Source organism: Ursus arctos, unplaced genomic scaffold (genome assembly GCF_023065955.2).
Source record: "Ursus arctos isolate Adak ecotype North America unplaced genomic scaffold, UrsArc2.0 scaffold_14, whole genome shotgun sequence".
Lineage (NCBI taxonomy): Eukaryota > Metazoa > Chordata > Mammalia > Carnivora > Ursidae > Ursus > Ursus arctos.
Genome location: NW_026622808.1, coordinates 14112686 through 14124820, shown reverse-complemented (window position 1 = coordinate 14124820; position 12135 = coordinate 14112686). Strand labels below are relative to the sequence as shown.

The window sequence follows — 12135 nt, the reverse complement described above, 5'->3', positions numbered from 1 at the left end:
GACGATGAAGGAGTTCGTCCTGCATGAAATAGCGCCGGGTCTGGCGGAAGCAGCAGGTGTGACACGGGGCAGCACGGCTTACGTGACGCCATGTCACCCGCAGCCTGCGGACCTCAGTGGCTGAACACAACAGACGCTGATCGCTCGCTTGTGTCCACATGGCTGGGGGCTCGGCTCCCAGTAGACACTCAGGGCTCCAGGATGGTGGAGTTTCTGCCATGACCATAGGTCGCTTCAGGGTCTGACGTCGCAGGGGAGAGGAAGTCACACAGGCTTCCCGTGCTCGGCCCCGGAGCTGCGTGGGTCTGTTTTACCACCAGCCCTTTGGACAGAATCATCCCAAGACGCTGCCCACATACAAAGGGTTGGGGAATATAGTGGAGCACATAGCTCTCTGGGGTGCTTGCCTTTGAGACCCATGGAAAATTCCTGAGAGCCTGGTGCATGGCGATGCCTGGGCCCACCCTAAGGTGCTAAGCAAACACCACAGTCCCAGGGGAGAGGACGGTAAACTGAGAGCTAACAGGAGAAACAGTCATTTGCTTGGGGGCAGGGTGGTCACGCAAGACTGTGGGTACAGAGGGAACAGCATGTGCAAAGGCTCAGAGGTGAGGAGCTTGGCCAGGTGGAAACCAGGCGGGCAGGGTACTCCTCAGCTCCAGGGAGAACAAGGCCTCCAGCCCAGGCTGAAGCAGAGAGAGCCTATGGAAGGGGTGCCAGCCCGGGGCAGGGCCATAGAATCAGGTCTGTGTTCTGGAAGCTCCCATGGGCGGCTGTGGCGGGGCTGGGGGTGAAGCCGGGATGCTGCTGAAACCCCCGTGGTGGAGATGGCGGGGTGCCGGGGAAAACAAGTCACACCCCCGTGGAGTTTTGGAGGCACTTTTTGGGGAGAGGATAATTCTCTGGGTAAGGAAAGCAGCCCCGCTGGCATCATCTGGGACGCTTATCCTGGAGGGACAGGGTGAGCGAGGGTGTCGTGAGAGCCCCCTCGCAGGAGAGGGTGGACGAGAAGCCAGCCAACCAGCTACTGTGTCAACTACCCTCTCCCCGCAGGGCACTGCCACTGCCAGGACCCATCACTCTCTGTGGGGGCGTCCCAGGCACTGGGGGGCCAAGTGGCATCCCTGGCCCCCATTAGCTTGATGCCAGGCACCCCCCCAAAGTCATGATGACCACTAATGTCCACAGATGTTGCCATGTGCCCCCCGGGGTTGGGCTCACCCCCAGGTGAGATGCACCAGGTGTCTTGGGAAGGGTGGAGGACCCCATCCCCACTCCAGTGGGGTGGGGGTCAGTGGCTCTGATGAGATTCTCTGCATGTGGACTCGATGCTGGGAGACCAGCTGGTCCAAGTCCTTCCAAACGTCTACAAGATAGGTGGGGGCAGGAAAGGACGCAGCACAGACCCCCTCTGCTTTTTCCAATTGCTTTACTACATGTGGGATGGGAAAGAAACCCCTCCACCTTGTTGGGGGAAAAGGACGACAAAAGGGCCCCGAGTCAGGACGAACGTGCCACCGTCAGTAGGTGATCTGGTACACCGACGCATGGTCCTTGGACCCCGTGACCATCAGGCGGCTGTTGGGGGACACATCACAGCACAGGACAGAGGAGGTCTCGGGTACCTGGGAAGGTGGAGGGCCAGTATGAGCTGAGGGGAGCTCGCCCACCCCCGCCCCTACCCTCTGCCCATCATTTCAAGCCTGATCCCTCTCAGGACCCCTGCACTCAGCACCCGGAGCTGAGGACGGCCCCTGCCCCGTGCCTGGCCCACGGTGGTACCTGGAACACCACGGTCCCCGCGGGCATGCTGTAGATGCTGACTGGGTCATCCAGCCCAACGCTCACCCACCACTGGCCTGGGAGGGGAGGGAGGGACCGGGTCATGGGAAATCTGGCAGCTGAGGGCAGGGCCCCCGGGGACCTGGGGCACAGAGGTAGCACCCCACTCTCTCATGCCCCCATGGAGAGCGTCACTGAGTGCTTTCTGCCGATGAAGGGCGATGGGGGATGGTCAGGAAGGGGGGGACAGGACCCTGTGGGAGGCTGGGGGCCACAGGGAACTCCCCTACCCCCTCCTGGCCACTCACCAAGTGGAGAGAACTTGAGACCCATGATGGTGCTATCCTTACAGCCCACCATGTGCTTCTGGCCCCCTTGGGTGGACTGCAGCCACTGTTGGCCATTGGCTGTGCCCACCAGCACCCAATCCTCCTGGGGACTCGGGGACAGGCTCATTATCTGGGGAGTGGGTGGCAGGGAAGAGGCCGGTCAGGTCCCAGCCTGGCCTGGGGCATGGTCAGGGGCACAGGGACCCACCCTAGGAGCTGACCTCCTGCCCACTTCCTGGCTTCAAGGCCCTGACAAGCAACTTCACACCTCCGGGCCTCAGTCTGCTCATCTGTAAAGTGGGTTAGTGCTCTCTACCTTAAGGGATATTGCAGCAACTAAATGGGGCTACGAGCGCCCGATACAGAGTATGAAAGCGTCCGAAGTTATTGGGGCCTGGGGGGAGGATGTTTCTCATAACCCTATTTCTGTCAGCACCGCTCACACGTGAGGTCCCACTATCCCCCTCCCCCAACATCCAGCTCCTTCTCTAGCCCAAGGCCCATCCCAGCCTGCACACCTGAGACTCGAATTGGTATTCCAGGGGCTTCCCAGGGCTCCTCAGGTCCCAGCACCGCAGGCAGGTGTCCAGTCCCCCCGTCCAGATGTTCTGGTCTTTGATAGCAATGCTCTTGGCTCCATTCGGGGGGCCCAGCAGGTCCCTGGCCAGAAGGGGTATGGGGAAGGGGTCAGCGCTGAGACTCTGAGCCCGAGCCCCAGAAATACCACCAGCCAATCACACCCAGGTGACAGATGGGGAAACTGAGGCTGACAACAAGTACCATGACTGGGCTTTGAAGAAACCCAGCCATATCGGAACCCAGGCCTCTGATACTCTCAAATGCAAATTTAAGCAGTCAAGGGGCTTTTAGCCTCAGGACTGCTGGATCCCTGCTCCAGCCCTGAGGTGAGAAGGGGCTGTCAGGATGAGCCCACCCAGCCCTGGGCCTCACCTGACAACTCTCTGGTCCCGCAGGTCCCAGACCCTGACTGTGCCGTCCGTGAAGCCAGCGAAGGCCAGGGTGTCCTCGGGGCCGGAGGCCAGGGCCTGGCATGTGAGGCCTGCACAGGGCAGCTCGTGGCTCATGCGCAGGGAGGGCGCAGTCAGGTCCCACACGCTCACGCTGGCCAGGTTGTGGCCGCCCGTCAGCAGGGTCGTGCTGGTCGGGGACAGCAGGCAGGTGCTCAGGTAGGCCTGGCGGGTCTGGGGGGGGCACAGATGCAGGTGACCGTCCTCCCCCGCGGAGCTCTTCCTGCTCCCACGAGCCCCGCCCCCGAGCCAGCCCCTCCCCCACCTGTACAGACAGGTGGCTCTCAGGATACCGGTCCTCCAGCCCCTGGCCGACCAGGCTCCACACTTTGACGCCACCCCGGCCACAGGTGAACGCGTGTCGCGTGAAGCTGCTGACAGCCGTGGCCAGCACCGGCTCCCCATGCTTTAGCGTCCATGTCTTCTCTGCTCCATGTGGGATGGCTGCCTTCTTGGACTGCCAGGGCAAGGCATCTGGTCTCTTCCACATGTCCTCGAAGTCCTCAGGGTCCCAGCATCTTGGGAGGGGAGGCCTTGGGGTCACTGGCCTACCTGTGAGCCTCTCTGCCTGCAGGGGGCCCCCATCAACCCCGAGGAGCTTCATTCTTCAGATGGGGGAGGTTCTCACTCAGGCCTGGTTTCCCTACTACACGGGCTTCCCCTAAGGGGCTGCTCGAGGATTCTCCCTCTCCTAGAACCAAACATCACTCCCTTCCACCTGGAATGCTTTGCCCCATCCAGGAAACTCCTACTCATCCATCAAGATCCTAACCATTATGCCCCTTCCCTCCAGGAAAGCCTTCTCGTCCCCCTCCGTGCTCTCCCAGCCTCAGACCACAAGCTTGGGACTATCTATGTCTAGCTCTAACACCCTCCTTCCATGGGCGGTCTTTCCCCAGATCCCTGGAACCCAGAGCCAGTTATGTTGGGAGAGACAGCAATGCTGACCTGATTGTAACAGGCCCCTCAGCTCTGGTCACTGAGCACAGTAGCAGGGTGGTGGGGGGAGGGGGAAGACACACCCACACCCCTGGTCCCCCTCTGCCAGGGATGGAGGTACAGACGAGAGGGACAACATGGAGACTTACATGGGCTTCAGGAACGGAGAGGCTCTCCCAGCAGGTTCCTGCGGTGGGAGGAGGGTCACGCGGAGCCACGTCAGCTCCCTCTGCCCCAGCCCTCTCAGCCTTCACGGAGGCTGCTGCTCGGGACGGGGCCTCACCTGGGCCACACTGGGGGAGAGCATCCCCTCTGCTTCAGGGCCTGGCTCTGTGCTCCCTTCTTGGGAGCCCTCGGGGGAGCTGGGGGAGGGCACGAGTGGGCTGGGCACTGGATGGAGATAAGACAGGTGAGTGGCAGGTGTGGGCTCCTCAGGGCAGGCTGCCCCCCTGCGCCGGGATTACCCAGAGTGTCTTCGCTATGTGGTTCCAGTCCCAAGGCGTGTGGTCCTGGGTCCTGGCTCTCCTGCCCATGGGAATTGGGGCGATCAGTTCAGACCAAAGGACCTGCCCAGGGTCAGTCTCAGATCCAGAGAACCTTGGGGAGGCCCAGGCAGTGCAGACAAGCCTCATTAACAGCCCGAATCCTATCTCGGGTGCAGCTGCAGTCTTGGGGTTAACGAGTCCTCTAAGGGCATTCGGGGCTGAGGACGGAAGACGCAGACTGACCCCATAGGAACCCGGACACCCCGACCTGAGAGCCCGCCTGAGCTAACCACCAGCCAGAAGCCCACCCCTCCAGGTGCCACAGTTACTCACCGGGCCCGGTGACTGTCCTGTCGCTGGGACATCGGAGGGGGAGCAAGTAGAACAACATGATTCACCATTGCTGCGCCCCCATCCCCAGGCCACCCCCATCCCCCACCCCCAGGGAGACTCACTCCTGCGTCGTGGCTGGTCCTTCTTGTGGGTCCCCGCAAAGATCTGCCAGAGCTGCTCGGTGAGAACACCCTGCCAGAACCGGGGCTCGGAGTCCCAGGAGGGCTGTGTGTCCGGCTGGGGGACGGGGGCAGCGTTGGCTCTGGAGAGCTGCCTGAGCCAGTCTGAGGACCTTGCAGCCAGGACATCTTCGAAGGGGGGCCCCCGGAGCCCAGAGGGCTGTGGGGTCTTGGCTGCTGGGTGCGGGGAAGCCTCGGGGCTAGCTGGCGCCCAGGAGTCCGGGTCGGCCTGCTTACCAGAAGAGCCCGGGCTTGTGTGCACTGCCAGGCGCAGGCTGCCCTGTGGTCTGGGCCGGTCCCCCCTTCCTCCAGGGCCCAGGTACCCACCTCCCCCGGCGGGAAGCCCAGAGGTCGGCTCCAGGTCTCCATGGTCCGCAGGAAGTTCTCGGCCTAGATGGGACGGAGGGGGCGGGGGAGGACACATCCCAGCTAAGCCTTTGTCATCAGACAGCCTGGGTGCAGGTCTCGTCCTGCAAACCAGCTTCCCAGGTGCGAAATGGGGATATCCGGCCTGCCTTGAAGGTTTTGGGGTAGATTCATGATAATGCAGGGCCCTCCCCACTAGACAGAGCGTAAAGCAAGTTCTTTGTACCCATTTGTACCCAGAACGCCGCAGCCTGACCCTGAAGGCCCGTCATCATCATCAAGTGGTAGAAAGTAGGGTCTGAGCTAGGTTCCCCTCCCAGGTGCTTTTCTTAGGTTGTTTGAAAACTAAAGCCTTGGGGCACGTGGGGGGCTCAGTCAGTGAAGCAGTGAAGCGTCTGCCTTTGGCTCAGGTCACGATCTCAGGGTCCTGGGCTCCAGGCCCCCCCCCCCCCCCCCGCATTGGGCTCCCTGCTCAGCGGGGAGTCGGCTTCTTCCTCTCCCTCTGCCCCTCATGTTCTCAAATAAATAAAACAGAAAGAAAGAAAAAGAAAGAAACAAAGAAAGAAAGAAAAAACTAAAGCCTCAACACCATTCTGCTTAAAACGGCCTCAAGGAGCAAATTCGTTGGTAAGTTCCTCTGTGCGGGGAAGGTACTCAGACCCCGGTGATTAGCTCTCGGGGAGGAGGGTGGGCAGCAGGACACTAGGGGACCCCCATGGGCCAGTCACCTCACGTTATTTTATACTTAAAAATCAGGCCACGTGACGACCAGCAATTCTCAGTCCGAGTGAACAGTTTCCACGGGCCGGGAAGGGCCCGAGGGCTCTAAGTTCCCTTCTCCCCCTGACCAGCAGGCACCTGCCTGTCCTTTTAGGAAACATGCTCCTTCCTCGAGATGGCGCGGCCCGGCCCGGCAGCGACCGGCCGCAGACAGCTATTAAATATAAAGTGAAGTCCGGTTAAAAATGCGATGGCTCCAGTCAGTCCCACGTAAGGGCTCAACAGCCACGTCAGGCGAGTGGCACAGACGCCAAGAACGGGTCCCTAGCGCAAGCCCGGTGTCCAGGCCGAGGGCAGCCCCGGTGAGACGGGAGCCCCGGGGCCAGTGTTTCCAGAAATTCAGAATGGGGAGACCCAGCTTCTGGGTCTGATAAGGCGCTCGATGGGAACGTGCCTGTGTGCATCTATCTTTAGGGAGAGCGAGAACATTCTAGGCCTAAAGCAGTAGCTGCTAGCTTCGTGTGCCTGTCCAGCACTTGTTTTAAGGTCAGCTTCAGTTTAAATAACCACATGTGTCCTGTGGCCACCGGAGAAGACAGGTCTTTGGTCTACATGCCCAGCAGTGCCCTTGGGCCTCATGGATGCACACCCCTCCCTGGTGGACCCCAAGAAGCTCCCCAGAGTTGTCTGGCCCGAGGCCAACTCCCCAGTCCTGGGGAAAACGTTCTGATTCACGAAGAAAGAATGACTAAAGCAATGCAGCATGAGTGCCAACTGCAGTCAGTCCCGGGAACGACTGGCATTCCCATTCTGCAGATGAGAAAACAGAGGCCCTGAGAAGCAAAGCCAATTTGCCCAGGTCCGGAGGAACAGGGGCCGGGCAGTGTTTACCTGCTTCAGTCGGCAGCCTGGTCAGGCAGGCAGAATGGCAAGGGAGGGGCCAGGCAGCGGGACCCCCTCTCTGAGCCCACAGCTCGGGGCGCCTCCTGGGGCAGCCGGTGATGGGTTCCCCAGCTGGGCCTCCCAGCAGCACAGACCCAGGGGAGCCTTCCCAGTGCGCCCCGGCTCGTTAATGCGCAATTTACTGGCACTTGAATGCAGTCAGCATGAAAAGCGCTGCTCCCTCCTGCCTGCTAGCCGGCCCTCCCTGGGGAGAGCGAGAGCTGGCTGGGCGGCGGCGGCTCGGGATTTTTAATGCACAACAGGGAGGCTGGGAAAACAAGGAGCCAGGCCGAGGGGAGAGGACAGTGGGGAATCTCGGCGGGACTCCAGGGCCAGCAAGGCCCCTGGGTTGAACAGCAGCTATTTGGGGCAAGACCCCCCCCCCCTCACATCCTTATGTCAGGATCACCCCCGAATCCGCAATCTGATTGGTTCTCACCACCAGTCTAAGTGACCCGCCCGGATAGCCCCTTCTCCCACCCTGCCCCCAGAGTCTCTCCTCTAGAGGGCGCCCGTGAGCAGGAGTCAGGTCCCATTGTCGCCATTGTCCCCCTCCCCCCCAACCCTCCAGGGCTCCCACTTCCCTGGTAGAAAAGCCCAAGTCCTCTCCAGGGCCCCCAAGATGCCACAGGACCTGCCCTGTCCCCTCCTTGCCCTCCCCTCCTCACTCTCCAACCAGGGGGCCTCCTCTGTGCCTCCAACACACTAGCCACTGTCTTGCCCCAGGACCTTTGCATGAGCAGTGCCCTGTCTATTCTGTTCCTCCCACCCCGGACAGCTGTACTCCCTCTCCGATCTCCTTCAAGAGTTTGCTCAAATGTCACCTCAGCAAGCCGGCCCACTCTCACCCCTTCCCTCGTATCCCCTTGAGCTGCTCTCGTCCATCCCTGCACCTCGACCAGCCCTCACCATCTGACACTTCTGTTTACCAAGCTCCCGCCACCCCAAGGCACAGGTTTGTCTGTGTCCTTCTCTGCGATTTCCCTGGCGCCTACGACAGCACTTGGCAAGAACCTGATGGATAAATATCTGTTGAATGAATAACCGTGTTCTGGTTGCTTCCTGGCCCCCCTCACTCTGGATCCGTCTCTCCCAGTTCCCCACGCTGCCCACCCCGGGCCCCGCTGAGTTGCAGACACGGCCCTGGCCTTCTGCCAGGCACATCTGGCACAGGCAGAGAGCCCTGCCGGCACCCAGGAGAAAGGGGCCAGGTGGTGGGAGGACAGGCAGGAGTGCAAGACGTGCTTCAGCCTGGGCAAGGCGCCCTGTGCTGGGAGCCTGGGCCCCGTGCAGACCTGCCCCCCCACCTCCCCGGCTCACGTGTGATCCAGGCCCTCGAGAATGCTCAGACACATGGAAGGCCGTAATCCGGGTGCGTCTGGCACATAACAGGCCCTTCATAGCGGAAGCAGCTGACCTGCAACGTGCTGGAAAGGCCTCTGGCCTCCTCTGAGCCATGCAGAGCGGGCCAGGAAGGAAGAGCCTCCAGGAGGGTGGGAGACGCATCCGGAAGGTGTGTGTGTTTGGGGTGGGGGGAGATCCACTGCTCCCTGGGGGATCCCAGGTCAGGTCCCACCCCCACCCACAGCCCTCCAGGGCTCCCACCTCCTTCAGGGTAAAAGCCCTCCCCGCCGTCCCCACAAGGGCCCCCACAACCTGGCCCCCGCATGGCCTCTCTCCCTATGTTCTTCCTGCCTTTTGAGGAGCGGCAGCCACGGCCCAGCTCCTGGCTACTCACTCACCTGCTGGTGGTGTTCCTGGAGACCCTGCCGGAGCTTCTGGATCTGCAAGGCAAGAGCAGGGATTGCACCGGGTGGTGGCGGGCGGTGGCCGGCGGTGGCCGAGGGAGGAATCAAACGCTGTGTGCACTTCTCCCTGACTGTGTGACCCTGGACGAGCTGCTCGACCTCTCTGGTCACTAGACTCATCAAATAGGATACCACCCACCACAGAGTGGCAGCTAATTAGGAAGACCCTTGGATTTCATGCTTGATGTGAAGTTCCAAGACTCCCCATAACCAGAAGACCCTACACACCTGCCCCCTCCCCTCCCTACCCTCCCCTTCTCCCACTGCTCCAGCCACACAGGCCTCCTCACTCATTCCTCCAACAGACCAAGCCCAGTCCTGCCCCAGGGCCTTTGCACAGGCTGTGCCCTCTGCCTGGAATGCCCACCCTTCCTTGCTCTCTCAGGGATGGTGGAACCTTTTTAACTTCCCTATCTCCTGGTGAACATCACTTCTTCCAAAAAGCCCTTCCTGACTATTCTAGCTCAAAATCTTTACTCATGTGTATCCATCATCTTCTGTTTTCTTTATAGAAGTTAAATTTTGTGAATCTCGTTTCTCTACTGACTCGTCTCTCTCTTCCCCCTAGGGGTGCCCTGTCCATGGAGCTAGCCAGTAGTCAAGTGTGACTATTTAAATTTAATCAAGTTAAAAATTCAGTTCCTTACAAGTTCTCAATAGCCACACGTGGCTGGCGGGTGCCATATTGGGCACTGTTGGTACAGAACATTCCCGTCACCGCAGAAAGTTCTAGAAGACAGCACCACACTAGCACGTACGCTGCTCACAAGCAGGGACTCCTGTTACCTGTCCCTCAATGATGAGCTGTCAGCCACAGAAACGTTTCCTGTAAATATGGAATTTCTAACTTTTGTAGCAAGGTTAGTATTCATGAGGAAAAATGCTTTTGAAGAGGCTGGCCTGCATGGGTGCGCTCCCTTGCCCAAAGGAAGCAGGAACAAGTGGAGGAGAGGGTGTCCCCAAACCCGGCTCCTGAGGCCAAAGGAAACAGCCCCTCGAGGCCGTCTGGGGGCTGCCCAGGACTGCCTGGTGTGGCTCACCTCGGAATACACGCTCTCCACCTGGGCTGCCAGGTGAGGGGGGAACCTGGGGGAAGAAAACCCAGCAGAGCCCTCAAGACCCCTCCCTGGAACCAGCCCCGCCCCCGCCGGGCCTGGCCAGTGCCCCCCCCCAAGGAGCCACCCCAAGGTGGCATCAGAGATGCCATCTTAGTGCCGTGTTTTTCAACCTATAATCCATGCAAGTAAATTCACGCTAAACAAGGACAACTCGAAAATTTAAATGAAGGCCAGGATTGGTACTGGTGGTTTTCCTTTTGCTTCGGGTTCCCAGATCCATCTTTTGGGCCAGGGTTTCTGTGCCCCCACCCCCTCAGACCCCAGGGGACGCTCTCCCTCCCTCCATGGGCCACCGTGGGACCTCCGGCCCGAGAGTCACCCTCACCTGGGGAACTCCTGCCGGAGCTGATCCAGAACACCCCAATAGTTCAGTTCAGAAGGAGCCTGGGAAGGTCACAGGAGGCTGTGGACAAAGCCCAGCCTCCCACTCTCCCACCCTCGGGTCACATCTCCAATCAGCCCCCCAGGGGGTGGGCTGGGACCTCCTGACGCCTGAAGGCGATCTGCTCTCTCTGGTTACTTCAGTCTCCACCGAGTACCTTCCATTTTGCCTCTTGACCTAAAGTCTCAAATACAGATTCTCTGGAGAGACCGTGAGAGAGAACGTTTGCCCACCCCGGCCTCAACACTTGAAAAGGGCCATCTCTGGAGGAGAGGGGCTTCTGCTTGTAAAATATTAACCAGGGAGGATGTAGTCATGTGTTTTATCACCTGGGTGATGAGAAGCAAGTTTAATTTAAAAAGAAAGTGCCTTGGCACCTGTCAGTAGTATGATGGGTTAGAGCCCCCGGCCAAAAGGCCTGGCCACCTGCCCTGTCCCTCCATCAGGAACAGGAGAATGAGGTTTGAGCCCAGCTTCCAGGCTCTTCCCTCTCCCCATAGGGGTTAATACCCTCCTCACCGGAGTTCCCGGAGGCCTCCTCATCCTTGGAGGGTGCTTCCTTGGGCTGAGATGGCCCCAAGAGGTCATCTTCAGGAAGGAGGCCCAAGGACTAAAGCCAAGGACTCTAAAATAACAAGGAGAGATGGCAGGTCCCAAGGGCAGAAGGCCAGACAGTCAGGGACAGAACCAACCCCACCCCACCCCTGCCTCCCCTCCAGGACCCAGTCCCGGACCCCCAGCCCCCTCCCTGACTTCCAGCACCCCGCCGCATGCCCTATACCCTGTTATTTGTCAAACTCTGGTGACTCCGGCTGCCCCAACTAACAGTGGGCTCCACCCAGGGACGTCATTCCACGACGTAGAGGGGAGATGGTGCCAACAGTTACACTCCCTGCCAGGAGCTGTCACCGCTGGGCGACCCCAGGGAAAGACGCTAAAATTCAACCTTAATTTTGAGACAATTTCCTAAAGCATGGGTGAACATCATTGGGAAGGGGTTTTGAAGGATGAGTAAGAGTTGGCCAGGTGAATTCGGAGGAAAGAGACCTCTCTCCACCCCAGTCACTCCTGCGGTACGAAGCTCCTTTGCTTCGCTTCTGCCCCCTCAACGGCCTTCCAGCCTCCTCCCCAGCCCGTGGCACGCTGGGGTCCTCCAGGAGACCCGCCCGCCTACTCACCTCCCTTAGGGTGGAGGCCCAGGACAGCAAGGAGGAAGCCGCGGGGGTCAACCAAGTTCAGGCCCAGAATGAACACCCCTCGGCACCTCCCCTCCTCTCGGGGCCCTTTGACCCGTCGGGCCCCGCCCCGGCCCGCCCCGGCCCCGCCCCGCCCCGCCGCCACCTGCACCACGAGGATGATCAATGAAAGAGCAGCAGCTGCACGTGGGCTCGGACTCCGCGGGCGGCCGCTGCAGGCACTGGCCAATCGCGAGGCCGGTTGCCCACGTGGGCCGCGGCCGCTATCGCTGATTGGTCGGCTCGCCCCAGCCGCCGGCCGGGCTGTCAATCAGCGCTCGCGGCGCCTTCGCTTAACCCTTGAGGTACCGCTGTGGGGAAGGGCCTCGTGCAGAGCCGCAGGCAGTTTGGGGTCCAGACTGGGGCGAGGATATTTAGAAGGCCTTGGGGCTTGGGGTCAGAGGGTGCTACCTGGGAAGGGGCTGGGCGGCGTGTAGTTGCATTGTTTAGTGAAAAGCCTGAGCATTTTTAGCGGTGCCCCGGAGTGGC

At 60.4% G+C, this 12135-nt stretch overlaps 1 protein-coding gene across 9 annotated transcripts; it reads right to left on the bottom strand.

The window, feature by feature from the left end:
• Positions 1-1412: 1412 nt before the first annotated feature.
• TLE6 (TLE family member 6, subcortical maternal complex member) lies at positions 1413-11682 on the bottom strand. 9 transcript variants are annotated; one of them, XM_048226981.2, is made up of 17 exons: positions 11590-11682; positions 10931-11036; positions 10355-10588; positions 9952-9997; positions 8846-8887; positions 5403-5465; positions 5019-5304; positions 4897-4919; positions 4543-4603; positions 4362-4468; positions 4228-4265; positions 3405-3657; positions 3063-3313; positions 2630-2771; positions 2091-2241; positions 1783-1859; positions 1413-1625 (listed from the first exon to the last, which is right to left on the bottom strand). In XM_048226981.2, exons 6-17 carry the CDS (start codon positions 5442-5444, stop codon positions 1521-1523), a joined length of 1536 nt encoding a protein of 511 aa, XP_048082938.1. In that variant the 5' UTR covers positions 5445-5465; positions 8846-8887; positions 9952-9997; positions 10355-10588; positions 10931-11036; positions 11590-11682; the 3' UTR covers positions 1413-1520. The 9 variants fall into 9 exon arrangements, 8 of the variants coding, with proteins under 8 accessions (XP_048082938.1, XP_026336798.2, XP_044233882.2 ...); XM_026481013.4 differs by having other exon boundaries at positions 10355-10413; XM_044377947.3 differs by having other exon boundaries at positions 5019-5133; positions 10355-10413.
• Positions 11683-12135: the final 453 nt, after the last annotated feature.

Coding starts and splice junctions, on each gene's coding strand:
- TLE6 (XM_026481013.4), bottom strand. CDS start 10,999: ATGACCTCTTGGGGCCATCTCAGCCCAAGGAAGCACCCTCCAAGGATG. Junction 4,469..4,542: donor ACATAGCGAAGACACTCTGG/GTAATCCCGGCG, acceptor ATCTCCATCCAG/TGCCCAGCCCACTCGTGCCC. Junction 4,266..4,361: donor TCTCCCCCAGTGTGGCCCAG/GTGAGGCCCCGT, acceptor CTCCCACCGCAG/GAACCTGCTGGGAGAGCCTC.